General features: G+C 28.3%; 1 protein-coding gene across 1 annotated transcript; it reads right to left on the reverse strand.

Annotated features, from left to right (window-relative positions):
- Nucleotides 1–53: 53 nt before the first annotated feature.
- Nucleotides 54–17,854, reverse strand: AcCoAS (acetyl coenzyme A synthase). Its single transcript, XM_089221730.1, has 11 exons — nt 17,339–17,854; nt 4,977–5,172; nt 3,787–3,913; nt 3,565–3,704; nt 2,807–2,922; nt 2,082–2,274; nt 1,778–1,911; nt 1,530–1,719; nt 1,261–1,450; nt 945–1,190; nt 54–859 (listed from the first exon to the last, which is right to left on the reverse strand). The coding sequence occupies exons 1-11, from the start codon at nt 17,641–17,643 to the stop codon at nt 660–662; spliced, it is 2,037 nt and encodes a 678-aa protein (XP_089077856.1). The 5' UTR covers nt 17,644–17,854; the 3' UTR covers nt 54–659.
- Between the last annotated feature and the right edge of the window lie 2,068 nt (nt 17,855–19,922).

A 19,922-nucleotide genomic window follows, 5' to 3' on the forward strand; every position in this document is an offset into this window, starting at 1 on the left:
TATATTATAATATCATTAACTAATAGAGTAATATTTAAATAGTAAATTTGACATTCTATAAATATGTAGGTATTTATTTTCAGGTTTCTTATTATAAAAATCATGTTTGAAGAGGATGGTAGCGCGTTATGTACTTAGAAAATACAACAAATTGTAGTTGGGTAATGACTCTTACATTCGAATCATCCATACTATAATTATTTAAAACAGTAACACTTAAAATACTATGACTGTAATTATTTAGGTACATTTGTATTATGTTGATATAATTGCTCTTATTGAAAAATTAAGAAAGCAGATATTTATCGTCATAATAGTTTTCGTATAACTAGAGTTTAAACATAATAATAAACTTAACAACTGACAACATTTGTTGTCAAACTTATAACTTTATAAGCAACTGTCAACTAATGAGTACAGAATATAATTCACTTACAATAAAGATGAGCTCAATTAGTCATGATGGTGAGCGTCATTCTATTGGATTAAATAAATAATATTCATCGTAATAAATCACGAGCATCTATATGTCACCCTAAATTAATTGTTCAAGACAACTTTTTTGATTACATACTACTAAGGACTTAAGACAAAAAATTCACAATTTGATATGTAAGTCGTGTTTGCACCAAACAAAATCAGTTTTAACTGGTAACTTTTTATGATTTCTCTGGCCTGTTTTTGAATAGTTCTTCAACTATATGTTCGTCAGCTAATGTTGATATGTCACCTACTTCCCTGTCATTGATCGCTACTTTTCGTAAAACTCTTCTCATTATTTTTCCAGACCGAGTTTTTGGAAGACCTGGTGCATGTTGAATAACGTCTGGCATAGCGAAAGGCCCAATTGATTCCCTTACTAAAGCATTATTTTATTTGCTTAGATAATTAATTAAACATCGACCAAGTAGTTTAACTCCTGAATACTTATATGTAAAATTTACCTTTTTTAATTAACTCAGATGAAAGTTTTGGTGTAAAAGTCACACCATGGTTTGGAGTAACAAAACAATAAAGACACTCTCCTTTGACTGGATGTGGTCTTGATACAACTGCAGCTTCTGAAACATCTGGGTGTTCAGTGAGTACAGATTCCACTTCAGCAGTGCTCATCAAGTGCCCAGATACATTTAACATATCATCAACTCTTCCAGTCACCCAAAAGTATCCATCTTCATCTCTTCTCGCACCTATCATGAAATGTCAATTATTCTTCAGTATATTATGAACTCTGGGATCTCAATAATAATTTTAACTTACCATCTCCTGTACAATAATATCCTGGAAATTTGCTGAAGTAAACTGATTGGAACCGTTCATGATTTCCAAATAATGTGCGCATCATACCAGGCCAAGGCTTATTGAATACTAAGTATCCTTCACCAACTCCTTCAATTTCTTTACCACTTTCATCCAATAGGATTGGTTTAACACCAAAGAATGGAAATGACTATAAATATGAACAAGTTACTGGGTAGATGTTTAAAACGGTCTTATATAGACATATAGTTGTATAGTAAAACACTTACTGCCGATCCTGGTTTCATTGGTGTGCAACCTGGGAGTGGAGTTATTACATGCCCTCCAGTTTCAGTTTGCCAAAATGTGTCGGCTATGGAACATCTTTCTTGCCCAATATTTTGGTAATACCATAACCAAGCTTCCGGGTTTATTGGTTCACCTACTGAACCTAACACTTTTAGTGAATCGAGGTTATGTCTAAACACAAAATCAAGTTAGTAATTGAAGCAACAAAGTTACTAAATAAAGTATGTACTTCTTCACTGGTTCTTCTCCAAACTTCATTAATGCACGAATGGCTGTCGGTGCAGTGTAAAACTGTGTAACTTTATATTTTTCAACAATTGACCAGTATCTCCCATTATCTGGATAAAATGGTGTTCCTTCAAACTAAAGTTTAAAAAACATTAATAGGAAGGTACTAGGTATATGCAATTATATTGTACCTATTTATTTCATGTTCTCAAATCAATTTTCATTTGACTAAGTTTTACTTTCAGAATAATAGTAATTTTTTTCTAATATCAACCCGTTGTATAATTAAATAAAACAAAACTTACTATCACTGAAGTTGCCCCATTTGCTAAAGGTCCATAAACAACATAAGAGTGGCCAGTGATCCAACCAATATCTGCTGTGCACCAATAAACATCCCCTGGATGGTAATCGAATACATACTTAAAAGTAGTAGCAGCGTATAATAAGTATCCACCAGTCGTATGAAGTACTCCTTTTGGTTTTCCAGTTGAACCACTAATAATAATAATTAATAATAGAGTGTAGGTATTTTAAAATTCAGATAAATCACCAAATATTTAAAATAAATGACTATAAATCATAAATTCACAATAGTACCTAGGTAATTAACTATTATAGTTAGACCAAACTTAAATATTTTAATTTGTACCTAACACAAAATGAGTAGTTTAATATAAATAGGTAGGTAACTGGAAAGTAATAGATAATTAATTAATCAGGAGAAGTATTGGCAACATAGTTCCTTCTCCGGTCCTCGATACCATAGAAAAAAAAATTAATTAATATCAATTCTTAACGGTAAACATTAAAAAAATAATTAAAAACTGAACTTTGAAAATATAACCATAAAATGTATCAATTAATTTATTGACTATTGTAGTTGGCAATTAAAAAAAAATTAAATGTAATTATTGGCGTAGTTCTTAACTTATTACACTCATTTGCAAAAACATAAACATTACTTCTTTTAAAATTATTTCTTTTTTAAATGTTAAATTACTAAGTAGGTAGCTATAGGTATACTAACCTCGTGTATAACATAAATAGTGGATCTTCTGCAGACATCCAGACCGGATAACAAGAAGGTTCTACGTCATCCATCTCATCATGCCACCAATAATCTCGTCCATCAGTCCATGGCACCTAAAATGTAAGGTCCTCATTACCTATATTTTTTATATAATTTGTCGGTAATCGCATAGACGCAATTTGAAATGTAGAAAGTTAATCCTACAACCTACTAGATGAGCCCATTTACAGATCCGATCGATCAACACAAATTCTAAGTTAGTCTGACCCTAGAGCCTAGGCGCAACTAGAGCGAGAATTGGGGGGCTTAGTCTCGCCAGTTTTATCCGTGCCCTTTCCAACCAGTTTCTTAATTATATTTAACTTTAAAATAGCAATTATATCAATGTCTGTACTGCTGATAGAATATAAGCCACCCAGAAAAATTTCCCTAGTTACGCTTATGGGACCCGATCCAAAATCGAGAAACAGCTAGACAAGAAAATCCGAAAATTAACCCGGCATCATATATAAAACCGAATGTCTTGCTACAGCCTGATCCGAATATTGGTACCCAAGTGGCCAAAATATGATATTCGATCCGTGAATCATTTTATTTGTGGCCCGATTTTGATCTGACCGTTATTTCGTTTTTTTTTTTTTTTGGAGGGGGTAGAAATAAGCTCCTTGCTTCTATATAGGAAGGTTCTTCCAAATTGCGCATATTACCGATAACTTTATATTATCATTAATTAATATAATATTGAGTATAAGTACATCTGAATGTAAATCTATGATGTCGGAGTTAGACCCATTTGTACCATTAGATGTGTTCATCGATTTGTAAAGACGTGGCAAGTGACGAACTACAATACAAGTTGAAACTTCGTGGCCAAAATGCTTGGCTTTTTCCATTGCTAGAATGTGAAAATATAAATATATTTTTTATTTGTATTGCAATTTAATCAATATACACGTTGGTATCTATTAATTTATTACCAATATCACATAGGCTTTTAATGTTTAGTAATTTGTCTCCTCTGTATACGCTATCAGCTGTCACGAGGACTTTACACTTACAGTCGGCCATACGTTCTGCTAGCGAATCCGATGAAAAGCCTGCAAACTATAGTAACCAAAAATATAAGTTTATATGAATTAAAATATAGAGTAGATGATAATGATTATAGTTTATATACTATTAAAACTAAATAAATTAATACTGCGTGTCTTAGAAAATTAAAACTAGGTAGCGTCATTATTATTTATTCATTAATTATCACAACGTTGTGTATAATTGTTTCCAAAAACAATACCTAACCTATTTTTTTAAGGAAAATCATGCATTTATTTGAATATCTAATAGGTCTAATAAATTGGATTTTTGAAATAATTTACTAATAAAGGCTTAAATGTAATTATTTTGATATGTGATAAAATAATTAATAATTATCAATATGTTTTCAGATTGAATGTTGTATTCTCGTGTAGGTACCTACGTGAATAAGTTTTACATAACACAAGGCAATGCTACCTATTTGTTTTTTTAAATATAATCTGTCTGATTTGTTTAAACTTTACACTACCTATTGCACTGAGATGTCGTGTTTCGTGACCGAAATTAAAATGGTGAAATTCTTTATTCTTCTGTCACAGTCTATTACCTTATATATTATTTAGTCATGAATTCATGAGTTCATTATAGGTTTCATCAGCTGATTTCTGACCAACTAGGTAGGTATCTAATACTAAATATCATCATATCAAATTATCCAACGTTAAAAACGTTCACGAACCATCCACATGAATATTTTGATATAGAATCCATCTTTAAGTAGGTAATTTAATCGATTTAATGGTTGGTCTATTCAATAGGCAATTTATACAATGAACATTGAACCTATATATCTATCATAATTTATAGTCTATACGACTATACATAATATGTATATTATATTATTAGGTATATTTATATACTTACCAATAGCCTATTTACATAACACTGAAACGTCCTAAAGTATATGCCATTGCATATCCATTAAGATAAATTACCTAGGTATTTGTATAAACAGATATAGCCATATAGCCATATAGGTACTATCCTAATACGTAGGTACCTATATATTAATATACTTCTGTCGGCCAACCATGATAGTCAGATTAGACAATAATATTTGTTAAGAACTTACAACAATGGAGTGAACTGCGCCAATTCTTGCACACGATAATATAGCAATCACGATCTCAAAAATCATTGGCATATAAATTGCGACACGATCACCTTTAACTATGCCTTTGGATTTTAATACGTTCGAAAACCGGCATACTTCTTCTAAAAGCTTTTTGTATGTGATTTTGCTATAATCTTCCGGATCATTGCCTTCCCTAAACAAATAAATCAAATTGTTTTTATTACCCAAACTGTGTATTGATTATTGATTAATTATTAATAAACAATTATTGCCTGAACTAACTGCATATAGGTAGGTAGGTATAATGATTATATTCATAAATGTTAATACGAGCAATTCATGAAAATATAAAAAAATGTTTTTAAAAAAAGAAAAAATATGTACTATAAATATAGCGCAGATCATATGTGTTTATATATTATAAATTAAAAATATCAATTATAATACTTATAAGGATATTATAACAACAGTTGTTGCATTTTTATTTCTTGAAATTGATGATGATGTATTGGTCAGTTATGTTTCATCTTGTAAAGGTTGTTTCTATCATAGACATATTTTTTTTTCTTTTTATTAGATACAATAAGATGTTCCTAGCCTTGGCTATCTACATCTATTGATATTACAATGGATGGTACATTTTTAACAATTTTAACATGATTATTAATTTATATAAAATATTAATTTATATAAAATATAGACATATTTAACATTTAAAAAGCACCTTTTGTTGGAAAAATGGAAATTGTGTTTGGAAATAAAAACTACATGACCTATTACTAGATAGTTACAGTTGGAAAGTCTTAAAATAAAGTTCATTACCTATCTTGAAAAAGTACCTAATATTAATTATTTGTTCAACATTTAAATCATTTAGATAGTTGTTCATAATTTAAGTATTTTCCTATTCATCCTATTAATCCTATAAACTACCTATTTATTTGTATAATTGCATCATATAGGTACCTGAGTATTCAATACTACAAATTACAATGTAATATAATAGGTAGTCAGTGACAATATTTAACAAGCGACATTTGTGATGTTGGACCTGCGCCAGGCCAATGGATATGAACCACCAATTTATTACATAAGGTGCATTAATAGGTATAGGTATATTATTTCCAATATATACGCGAATACCAGGAATCAGGATACATGACGAATTAAAAAAATTAAATTATTGCAGAGATGTAAATTTTTTATTTACTACCTATATAGTAAATAAATAATAATTCATTTGTTGAAACACGAATGTTACAATGGTGGATATTATATAGGTGGATATCTATGTATGTATAATTTATAACCTGCATTTATTGGATATTGTAATTTTAAACATTTTACCTACCTAACTACAATCTAACAAGCTTAATTTGAATATAAAATTATATTTTTTGGCGGTTTACCGGGGCCCTTTGGAAATAAAACGGGTAGCCTACTATAGTTTCCTGCAACGTACCTATGTGATGGTATGGCATAGAGTAATATTACTCTATATGTGATATGTTAAGTACAAAATAAATTTAAGTCTACAAAATTTTTTTTTAACTAGATTTTTATACTTAGGTACAAAGTAAATAACCCCGTTATCCCGTAAAGACGTAAATAAGTATAAATTAATAACTTTATTGTACAAAATTAAAAATAGTTAAACAATAATTGATTTTAAATTTATCAATACGATAGTTTTATTCAATAACCTATACAAGTTTGCACGGTTACCTATAGGGTTTTTAGATTCTGAACGAAGTGATGAATGTAATGATTTTACAATGATGTGTGTTTTTTTTTTGTGTCTGTGTACAGCATAACTAGTCGAAATAATGCTTCGATTTCAAACTTTGGGGGTGGTTTCCGATGTAAAATTGAAGATCCTTGGTGCATTATAATTTATAAAGGTCAAAAGTAAACATTTTCCAACGGTTTTCAAACAAATCAGTTTTCAACCAAATCGATTTTTTTATATAGTTGTAATTCAAAAACTAATCAATGAAAATACTTGAAATTTTCACCAAATGTTTATGTTAGTGTTATCTATATACAGTTTAATTTTCAATTTTTTACTTTTTTTGAGTTATTTATAGACCACTAAAATTTTCAATTTTTTTTTGAAGTGTCGGTAAAAAAATTTTGGAAGACCAAAAAAACTTGAAAATTTAATACTAGGTTCCTTATGAGTTGTTCTTATTGTAGCTAAAAAAAATTAAAAATCGTAAGTCACAATTTTTTTAATAAGTGTTTATAGTTCAAAATTTTACGAAATCTGTCAAAAATGCGAAAATTTGCAAGTAATTTTGAAGTTGAAAAATCATAACATTTTTTGCGTTTATAACTAAGGATTAAAAATACAACACTAAGTTTTCCATAAGTTTTCCTTCAAGTAGCTATAGATAAAACTCGAAGCTTCATTATAGGAAAAATTTTAAGTGCGTTTGAATTTTAAATATTTACGAAATAACGTAACGATAACGATTTATCCTCAAACGATTTTAAATATTTGTTATTTTTCAAAGAGCATAAGTCGTAGATACTTGAAAATTTCACCAGTTATTTATATTGGCATTTTCTTTACATGATTTAATTTTCTAAATATTTTGACTTTTTTTGAGATATTTATAGACAACTGAAATTTTTAATTTGTTTGAAAATTTTTTTTGAAGTGTCGATAAAAATTTTTTATTGGCCCTATCAAAATACTTGAAAATTTAATACAGAGTTCCTCATAAGTTATTCTTATAGTGAAAAAAAATTATAAGAATACATAGGCACAATTTTTTTTTATTAGCATTTGAAGTTCAAATATTGACAAATTTTGTCAAAACTATGAATATTTTTTTTTTGTTTGTCATTACGTTTTGGGGCAGTAAAAATGCTTTGACTTTTAACTTCAGTACCTTGTTAAATCAGAAAGTGAATCTAGTTGATACTTTGGGGATCAAAAGTAAAAAATTCCTAATATTTTTCTAAATAATCGGGATAAACAAACTAAAAATTAACGGAAAAACAGGAAATTTTACGTACAATCAGTTTTCGACAAAATCAATTTTGATTTTTTATGTAACTTTAAAACGATGGACCATTGATACATGAAATTTTCATCGAATGTTTATATAAGTACCTATGTTCTATCTACCATGACATTTTTAAAAAAATTTGACTTAAATTGAACTATTCATAGGTATATGCAATTTTCAATCATTATTGGTTTTTTTTTAAAATTAAAATCGATAAAAATTTATTTTTTAGGTAGAAAATCTTGAAAATTTAACACAAGGCTCTTAACATATTATTACAATAGCAGTTGAAAAATAAAATAAATTTATAGTTACAATTTTTTTTTTATAAGCATTCAAATTTTGAATTTCGACAAAATACGTAAAAATCCACAAATTATTTTAAGCTAGAAATTCTTTAAAAATTTTCTTTTTTAAACTAAGATTTAAAAATTTAATATAAGATTCCTTACAAGTTTTTCAATATTTATCACAAAAAACATGTCCACCGGAAATGCAAATTAAGTTTTTATTAGCATTTGAATTTCAAATATTGACAAAAATTCGTCAAAACCATGAATATTTGCGAATTATTTTGTAGTTCAAAATTCATAATATTGTTTGTATTTTTATCTAAGGTTATAAAATTCAACAATAAGTTTTGCTTCAGATAGCTATAGAGAAAATTTGAAGCGTCATTATAGGAAAAATGTTTTGAGCGTTTGAGTTTTAATTTTTATGAAATCGCGTAATGATAACGATTTATCCTCAAACCAGGTATATGTATATCTATGATAATATAAGGTATTATGAATTATGATAACTACATGATAACTACACTAATTGATTAACCATGCCTTATGCAAAATGCGTCTTAATTGAAAAATCAAATATTTGTTTCAAAATAGAATATATGACATAATTTAAATATAATATATCCTAGACTGACAAATCATCTCCGTTTAGAATCGTTTTTCGTTTACAATGATACCTATCATTGCATTCAAATTTAATCCCATCCATTACAGTAACCTACTGTACAGCAGAGCGACATCCACGACTTACCCGCTTTTTTTTCATTTGCACTCTATAGAGCAAAGAGTCAAAGAACCAACCATACAAATACAAAGAAATATAATTAGAGACTGTTTTACTGACATTCCGAATATATCCTTGATTATTGTATTTATTTATTTTTTATATGCATCTACTACACTAATATCACAAGCCACGAGGTACTACTATTACTATAAATATATCAATACTATAACTACTATTACTTTTGGATCACAGGATATGTTCGATATGTATGACTATATATTATCAAAACTGTATGTTTCAGAGGTTATGTTAGATTCGAATAAGTCAACCTATTAACTTATATTTTAATTTTATACTTGAATGTAGGTATCTTATATCTTATCTAAATAAAATATTTTTCTACTACGTGTGGATCACAGGAAATGCCTGATCTGTGAATTATTATTATTACCTATTAAAAATTGTAAGTTTCAGAGGTTAAGTTAGATTTGAATAAGTCATAACCTATTAGCTTATTATTGTTTTAATTTTTCATCTGAATATATGTATTTTAAATGTAGATACTATATTAATATACTATATACTATAGGTATCTTATCTAAATACTATGCCTTTAAATTATACTGAATAGGTCAATTTTCATCAGTATTAAACACTAGATATTAACGAAGTTAGTTTTGATTCATTTTTCACAAAACAAACAACACATGATTTTATTTAAAACTTATTTTCATTAAAAGTATTTTGGTACATTATCATTGTGAAAAATTATTTTCAATTGTTTAAAAATTCTGAAGAGTAAGCTCGATGGATATTTTCTATTATCAAGTGAACCCATGTCAATAATTCCTTCACTATAAACAAATTTACTTGTTGTATTGTTAAATATAGATATTAAATAAAACATTTTAATAATAATAATAATAAAAAAAAATTATTTAAATGTTCAACCAGTTCTTTAATGCATTTTGTAGTCAGTATACAATAAATGTAAACCTACAGGCTACAATAATTTTTTTAGATTGCCAAGACGGGGTTGGAGCTGCAGTAATTTCGAATAACGCGGAATTCATGTACAAACTCCCCAGCTCCTGCAGCTCAGGCTTCTTAGCAGATTAATTTGTCATAATACTTAAAGCACTCGAGATAATAGCTAGTCTATTACCGCCTAGAAGACACTATTATCTCCACTGACTCCTTCAGAGCTATCAAAAATATAAAAAAAACACATACAATCCATCAGACATTGGCCTAACATATTAAGAATAACATTTTTAAGCTACAGTATAAAATTAATTCAAAATTAAACTCTTCTGGATTCCCGGACACTCCGACATAAAATAAGAAAACAAATTCACCGATCTTGTAGCCAAAACTCCAATCACCTCCACATCATCATCGTAAACACAAATCATTCCATTCAGTGACATACCAACGCTTATAACAAATAAATGTCAACTTAGATTGCACCAGAAGTGGACATCTTACTATACAAAATTAAATCGTATTAAACATATTACAGCAGACAGTTTGAAGTTTCCTATCAAAACCTATAGAAAATTTGAGATCATTATAAATAGACTCAGAATTGGCCACACCCAAATTCCACACAGCTTCCTAATTGCCAAGGAAGAACCTCCAATGTACCCATCATGCGGTATTCAAGTCACCATCAGCCACATTCTCACCGAATGCTGAACATACCACAGTATCCAAACAAGCCATAACCTTCCCGAATCACTGGTAGAAATATTAAAAAATCACCCTCAATCCATAGCCAATATCCTTCAAACTAAAATGTAATTAACACTTAGATTTAGTAACTATACAAATATGTTATAAATATTTTCGCTTTAAGCCCATTTTATTATGTATACTTTCTAAGTTTTTAGAGTATTTTTCACAATTTTTTCATAAAATGAACGATTAACAAGAGATTTTCGGCAAACTGCCGACGGTACAGATAATAAATTATACAGCACAACTGAAAAGTTATCGTCCATTACAATTTTATCTTTCCGCTCAAATTATCGCCATTATATACCTACCTTTATATTATACCATATTATAATTATTACAATATTTTATCATTACATCGATTATATAATATATACCTATATATTTTACTATATTTATTACTATTATCAGTTTATCAGTATTTATTCGACTGCCATTTGTTACGTACACAAATAAAAGGTAACAATTATAATCAAGTCTATATCATTAAAGGTGATGGGACGTTTTATGTTGGGGATTTTTTTACCGGGACTTTTTTTTCGCGATTCCCGGTTGGTTTCCTACTTACCTACTTATAATACAATAGGTAGTCACTAATGATCTGAAATATAATTAGTTGTATTATATTAATATATTATTATTATTAGTTATTACACATTAATACTTTGGATAGATATTTCAATATTTGTAGTTTGCCTCTGGAAAATGTTCAGTTCGCTACACCACTGGTTATACCAATGTGATAAGATTATATGTGGATGTTTTCATCAAACATTTTAGAGTAACCTACTGCATTAAGAAAATATTTGTTTTAATAAAGATGCTTCCTTAGAAATAAATAATTATGCACCAGTCTCATTCGCTCAAGTCCAGAATCAATTTTTCGTTTAATTATTTTTCATTCAATCGAATTTAACTCATATTTTATAGCGACCGGTTCAAAGACTCTAACACTTGAAAACTATTATCTATTTATGTATTATATGTTTGGTTAGATTATTAATTAATTTGAGAGAAGAGATTAGGTCCAATTATAATATAGCAGAGCAAGTTTTCCATTTTTTTGTACTCTGCAAAATCTTATAAAACATACAGAATCAGCTATTTTAAATTGTAATATATTGTACAATTTATTGTTATATTATATCCTCATACATATTGTAAATCATATTTCTAATCGATATTAAAACATTATTTATTTATTTATTTTATTTAGATTATATAAACAGGCATGAAGCCCAATTACAGCATGTGCATGAAAAAATATATTATATTAAAAAGTATAATAATAATAAAGATTTAGTAGTTTTATACTTATATTATGGACACGTGTCATGGTACTATTATTGATATAAATAATTATATTACTTATCGGAAGACGGAAATACAAAATTAATTTGAATGAAAAGCAATTCATCTTTTATACCAACTATATTGATATAATGATATCGTTTGAATAATATGTACTTATATTTAAAATATTCTTATTTCAATTTAACTTTTATAATTTATAAGAGTTTAAAAGTTAAAACAATTATTAAAATGTATAATAAAATTAGTGAATTTTAAAACTGTACATCTTAAAATACTTATAACTCGCTTCAAAATAAAATATATTAAAAAGTCCGAGAGGTCGCCGAAATAATACTCTTACCTTTAAATTTTAAAAGAGGTAAATTCACCCTAGTTTTTAAACTAATGGATCTAAACGAGATCTGCTGAGCGTAAATTTTTCTGTATACAGATCATATATGATACGGGTTTTAAATCAGAGACTGCACGTCATGTGTATGCCATGAATTGCGGAAAATAAAGTCCAGATAAAAAAGTTCCCACACTAGACAATAAGTAAATTTATTAAAAATAATACAAATTATAGTACCTATATATTTTTTATGATAATGCTTTTTATGATTAAAAGTTAATATTTTAATTAGGTACCTACACCTCTTTCTTAGGTTATTACTTTGGCTGTTAAAAATTCTAACACATCGATATTGACCACTTGAATTTGTATACATAAGTTTTGAAGACGTTTTTTCTACACGGTTCAAGTTTTTCCTGGTTTTTTAATACTTCTCAAATCTCCTTCAGCATCTCAAGTTAATTTCGCTTCATCTGCGGAAATTTCCATTTTTATTTTTCTAATTAATTTCCAAATAGTCGGATGCTTATGTCTACAAAGTTTTGAAAATTAGTTATTCCACCCTTCAGACATGTTATTCGTTTGATGCCCTCTCCAACTTAAGTGGTATTATCAGTATTATGGGGGGATATGGAAATGCATATATACTCAAAAAAGCTTTTTTTTAAATAACCATGATTAAATTTCTATAAGTACTATTGGCTTTAAAAGATTTTAAGATGTTAAAATAAGAAGTCATGGACATTATCATACTTGAGATTTTCACTATAGTTTAAAACTATGATACCTTAACAATTAAAATATATGACAAGAAAATTGTACGGCTCATACTTAAAATATAACTTTGAAAACCATTATTATACCATTTACCTCATTTAATTTGAATTAATATAATACTATGATTTATTTAATTTAATGTTCGAATTCCCACTGCATGGGGGAATATCCTCCCGTCAGGACGATAGTACAAACTTTATTCCACCCCAGGACCAATTCCAATTTACAATACTGGGTATTATGTACATTTTATAGGCATATTTTTCACTAAACTTTTTTTCCTAGTGTGGGCATTTTTTAACGAGAACTTTTTCCCGATCATGTCGTATCATGTCGTCTTAATATTAGAACTAATAAAATAGACTGACGAATGCGAATATTGAATAAGCTATGTTGTAAGATGGAGACAATCAGACAACATCGCATGCAGTTATTCTCTTAGATCAATAATATTTTATTAATTTTATTACACCTATCTAAAAATTAAACATTAAACACCATATGCTTTTTAATATTTAGATAAACATATAATAATTATTCTATACAGTACTCTGCAGTTTATTCAGACCAGTGAGTTATTTTATGTTAAAATTAATGTTAGTTTTATAGCAGATAAAATGCTTAGATTTTCAATTTTAAGGGTCTTTTCTGGTAGAAAATCGAATGTAGCTTATATTGGCCCGCTTTATTAATTAAAAAACCCATTACTTTTCAAAATAATTGGTAATAACGAAAACATTCGAACATTTGTTAAAATTGTAATATCATAATACAAATAATTGTTTGGTACCTAATCTAAAATGGTACTTAATTCGCTCAGAAAGGTTTCGTTATCGTAAGGTATCATTGGATTAAAATTTAACGTTTAACTACCTTACTGTGACACAATGACGAGTTACATTCAACAATTTCAACACCTATACTCTACAGGCGTACATCTACTTAGCATAGCGGTTACCTACTTGACGACTTTTTTATTAATTAAATTATGTTAGTAAAAACTAAATAAACCCTCTTTCAGGTAATTATTATAATTTAACGATACCTAGTTGGTTTTATTGCCTTGCTACTTGGAGACCATCTATTTTATTCGGATATTTTTTATGTAAGTAGGTAATAAAAGAACTTACAAAAAATTGATTCTAGTTAAAAGTGTGACAAAAATTGTGAAAAATTATAATATAAAGTTAAAAAATAAATTAAACTGAAAATTAAAAATTCTAAAAAATAAACTGCTTGACTTAGATGAATGTTTTTATCATAAATATTGTTCTTATAATCAGATTTACAAATTGGCAATCTAGAGTTTTCCGTAATAATTTGGATTAAGTTTAAAATTTTTCATTTTCAGTTTCAGGAAATAAAAATGAAAAACATGTAGGTGTACCTACTATACATTTTTAACAAGTGTCTTATAATATACAGATTATAACAAAATAAATTGCATTAGTAAGTTATTTCTGTTATATATTGTTACCGTTGCAAAGCTTTCATCTAAAAGTAAATAATATTTCTTATTTACACTTAAATTAAGCAATAAACACAACAAAATAGTCCTATCCTAAAAATCCCTAAACGTCATAATATTTATTTGTTTTTTTAATGGTATGTTTTGGTTGTAAACATTTAATGCCAATATATTAAAAATACGAGGAATAACTCTTTAACAATTATTTTTAAATATTTTTTAAAAATTAAGTTTATAACTTTTGTAAGATAATTACGCATTTAAAACATTACACATACAATTTAGATACAAGCCCACAACATAGAGGTACTAACAATATTATATAATAGGTAATATAATAAAATATTAAAATTCATACATAGATCATTAGATCTACACTAGAGCTATTCTATATTTATTACACGTAAGATGGCGAGATACAGAGAAATAATAATGAACATGAATATTAAATTATATTTTTAAGCTAGATGATACATGTTTTTTTTTCTGGCCGATTTTCTTAAGATTTCGTTGACATGGTAACTTATTAACAAAAACATATACCATATGATTCATAGATTTTCGTTGTATAGGAAAAATGTAGCGTACTATATGGTTTTAGATTAAAGACTTGGCCTTGGTGCGGGGCTCAGTTGCGAGACGATAACAAACAAGTAGGTACTAGTTTTAGGTAGTTAAGATAAAAATAATAAACGTAAATTTAAGTATGGGTATGTTGTTTTATTTCTACTCCAAGCAAGTTTAGTACTACTTGTTCGCTTATGAATTAAAAATGACCATGAAGATTTAATAAAAGTAAGCAATCAAGTAAGTAAATAAACAAAATTATTTAATAACACGAAACTGTAGTAATAAGATTAACTAGTTAACCTTCTATTTCTAAATCTATGAGTAGATATATGATGTTATTACTTTAAGTGAAAATTATGAATTTCAATCTATAATGATTTAAAGCGAAGTTTTTAAATAAAAAAAAGTAGGTAGGTAGGCAATAAATCCAAAGATATCCCTCATTCCTCAATAATGTATAAATGTATAATCGTAATATGTTTTTTTCGGTGTTGTGTTAAAACTATTAAATTTAAAATTTAAATAAATGATATTATATACTAATGTTTATAATAATAATAATATGGTTGAATTTTAAGGTTTCATATTTTCTATTGGTTAAACAGTGAGGTATTGCCTTACTATCGATTTAATATTAGCAACAAAAACAATAATAATTAAAAGCTAATTTAATATAGCTGGTACTAGATAGGTGTCTAATTAATTCATTGATTTTTAAGTAGGTATACTTTATGATGGTACATAAATATTTATATTTACTTTATCATATATTTTATCATTGTGGAGTATAACAAATAACAATATAATATTTATCGCCGTTAGATAAAGAATATATTAATAATAAGTACGATATACTTTTTACATTTGTATGAAGAATTGTAATAAAATAACTATACAATTTAACCAACAGTGAGCAAATAATATGGCTATAAAATAATATAATTTGTAATGCATAATGTCAATATACAAATCAACAAATCGTATTTTCATTTTTTAAATTTTTAATCATCTATTAACAAGATAAGTTGATTAAACAATTTTATACTGTTAAGTTAATATAATAATTTTTAAGAAACTAGTCCATACCATCATAGGCATCTAAAATAGTAAAGATTGTGTAGGTACCATTTATAAATCGGTATCAAACTTAATATCTGAATCAAATATAATACCTCACAATTGACCTATATCAGGGAGTTATTATAAGCTATAGATATTACATTAGTTTAGGTTAGTTTTATTCCTGACACATGTATTAGCCAAGAAAAGTGTGTAGGTAATAAATAATAACCTAGTGGGTAGGTATAACTAGTTTTTTCATTCGCTCATTAATATTTATGAACATTGAACGTCGATGAAAATGAAAATATTTATATAGGACATTGTTGTCCAGGATCGGGGCATTCGTATAATACTTTGATCAATAATTATATCGAGTTTATTGTATAATATATTATATTATATTATAACGATATAATAGGTATCAATAGGTAAACACTCAATAGGCATTCGTAATTATATTTAGTTTATGATGATTTTCACACTTTCACAGATCCGATCCAAAAATGTTACCCGAAAAGTAATACAATAATCATGTAACAACCCTTGTAAATGGTAAAATGTCTACACATTTATCTTGACAAATTATTCCTGTGGTTCTCAAGTTGGAAACAAACCCTGATACCCACCTAAAGTGAATCCAAGATTAGAATAATACAAAATAAAAAACGCAAGTAAAAATTGCAAATTTTCTAAAACAAATTCCTGAAAATAGTGCTTAAAGCTACTAGATTTATGCGAAATAGACAACTGTTTGCCTATCTATAAACATGGATAATTTACCAATACAAAAATGTCCTACACAGTAATCTAAATAAAACCAAGGGAGCCCTCCATTATAGAACATCTGAACCTAGGTTTAAAACCACGCCTACTACAATTAACAAAATATTTTTCTAGAGACCGATCAGACATCAAGGTAGTATAGAAGATATTTATTTATGTTTATTTGTATTTATTGTATAAGTACATTTATAACGATGTAAAAACATTTGTTTTTTTGAAAAATTTACCTAATTTATTAGTAAAATTATAATAATATTATTATATTGTCAGGTGAACTTACCAGTAAAATGCTACTTTGTCACCCATCCCGTTTCGCACATTCTTGTCCAGTAGGTTGTAGCACACGTTTGTAGTGGCGCCTTCCATCCATTTGATTTGCACGGGCCCTTTGGTCACGTCGAAGTTGTACGAATAAAAGTTGTTGATGTCGTACGGAGTTTCCCAGTGAAATTGTGATGCGATTTCTGACCAAAATTGTGCACTCGACTCCAATGATTTCTTGTGCATTTCCCGGTACTGTTCCATAGACTTGATGTGAGCCTTCTCAGATGTTGCGCTATACGGGAGGTATACGTTTTTCGACATTTTGCCGTGTACCTAACTATAAGTTTCTGTCGGAAGAATAAACAAACAAATTGACGAACACGATACTAACACGAACTGTGGGTAATGACGATAGGGTAAACCACAGCAACGATCGATATAAATTATGAAAACTAAAACTACGAAATGGACTACCAGCAAGTAGGCGTTACTCCGCGGACAGGCGCCACGCCACTGAGTATACTGTCTGTGGGCTGCAGCGCGTACACGGTACGGAAAACATGTCAATATTTCACCCGCGCGCCGGTGCCGCCACTGCCACCACCTCGCGAACAGTGAACCAACATTGCCAATAATACGCGCGTGAATTTCATAGTAGCTAGGTACTTTGGCATCGTTTTCAGTTATGATTTAATGATAATTACTAATTAGTAATTACCTATATAATAATTGTTTATATTTTTTTATTAAACTGTATATACTATCAATGTGAATTTCGATTTTATAAACTTTGTCGATCTGATTTCTGATTTTAGTATTTACTTGTATGCATTACGACATCTTCAACAAGCCCATTAAACATTGAAACATCACTAGATACGATTTCCAGGAAATTAAGTCAAAAACAACATTACCTATTGAAACTCGTATTGTTCTATACCTGTTCATTCTAAATTAATAATTAATACATATTTAAATATATATATTATACATATTATAGCAGGTACCTGCTATAATAGGCGTTGGACATATGAAATTACAAGATTTTAAAGAGTTCAACAGGTTTTACTCGTTATTTAAAAAAATACAACATATATAATTTAAACGAGTATAATCTAATACAATGGAACTTCCATTTAATGAAATCGTATATTGAGAATTATATATGTACAATAATACCTGACAAATTCTATTACTTCCTGACTCCTGTTGTTTGATAAACATATTAAAAGATAAAACTTCTAATACAAATGATACACGTAAACATTATAATTTCGATAATATTGAATTGATTCCCAAATATTGAATTGCCTTGAATATTGAAAAACCGGTAGTATCCTATTTCGCCGCGGTACCATTTCGCTGCTAAATTAATCCCATTTTGCCGCCGACCTATTTCGCCGCAAAAAATTATTTTTGTCTTAAAACATGGTTATGAATTTGTGATTTTAAAAGTGATAAATAGACACAGAGAAATATTTATCGTTTGAAATGATCTAAGTGAAATACTATCTCAATTCTGAAGTTATCGATTGATAAATCCCCAATAATTTTATAAATAAAATAGAATGAATAGTGTGTCGTCGCAGCGATAACTGTAAAGTCAACAATTTACTGATTAATTTTTGAAAATTAATTACTAATTATTACAATTTTTACATAAATACATATTACATAAATATAACTAATTAGTATGTAATTTTTAATCTTAAGTTTACTTAAAAGAGTTACTTAAAAAATAAATTCGGCAAAATGGAACTGCGAAAAATTAAAGTCGGCGAAATGGTACCGCGGCAAAATGGGAGCTGACCGAAAAACCTAACCTAACCTGGGGACGAGGTGGCCGAGCGGTCTAACACGTCGGCTGTGGCTCAGCCGGATCGGGTTCGATCCTCGACCATCGGGCGACATTTTACTCCGGGCAAGTCACGGTGTCCGGAGAACAAGTGCCGTCATTCCCCACTCCGGGGCATGGCAGAAACCTACGAGTGCCCCAATAGAAATTCTGCCAAATAGGGTCCGAACTAGTCCTTCGGGCTTACTCCCGGACATAGCACCATACGAAAAAAAAAATTGGGTCCCGCAAATATTTTTAGGTTATCGGAGTTGAGTCCCTTCAGTCAATTAGCGTTATCCAAGAGACCCCACGTGGAAGTTGACTGAGTAATCTCCCGAAAATTGTGTGTTAATAATATTTTTTTAAACCTTAGATATAAAACTATACAATTTTATAAAGTACAAAAAGTAAATTAATAATTTTATAATATAATTTAAGTAATTATATGTGTGATTGTTTAGTTTTTTTCAAACGTTATATAAAACACAAGTTAGTATAAAATGCAAAAAGTTAGTTAATTTAAAAATAATTATGAGTAATATAAATATAATATAATTTAAATAGTTGCTGGTAAAAACTTAAAAGATACAGACTTTAAAAACTCAAATCTACAAATTTGTTACTAGTGTTGTCACCGGATATTTAATTAGTTATGATATCTTATATCTATATGGATTCAATTCAATGTCAGTCTATAATTTATGCTTACTTAGTCACTTGGAAGCTTTGGCTTACCCTAACCTGTACTCTTATCTTGGCGGAT

Source organism: Diuraphis noxia, unplaced genomic scaffold (assembly GCF_037042655.1).
Source record: "Diuraphis noxia isolate RWA-SAM2 unplaced genomic scaffold, SU_Dnox_SAM2 contig0002, whole genome shotgun sequence".
NCBI lineage: Eukaryota > Metazoa > Arthropoda > Insecta > Hemiptera > Aphididae > Diuraphis > Diuraphis noxia.

Coding starts and splice junctions, on each gene's coding strand:
- AcCoAS (XM_089221730.1), bottom strand. CDS start 17,643: ATGTCGAAAAACGTATACCTCCCGTATAGCGCAACATCTGAGAAGGCT. Junction 1,720..1,777: donor GGAGAAGAACCAGTGAAGAA/GTACATACTTTA, acceptor TTTTGTGTTTAG/ACATAACCTCGATTCACTAA. Junction 860..944: donor ATCTGAGTTAATTAAAAAAG/GTAAATTTTACA, acceptor ATAATGCTTTAG/TAAGGGAATCAATTGGGCCT.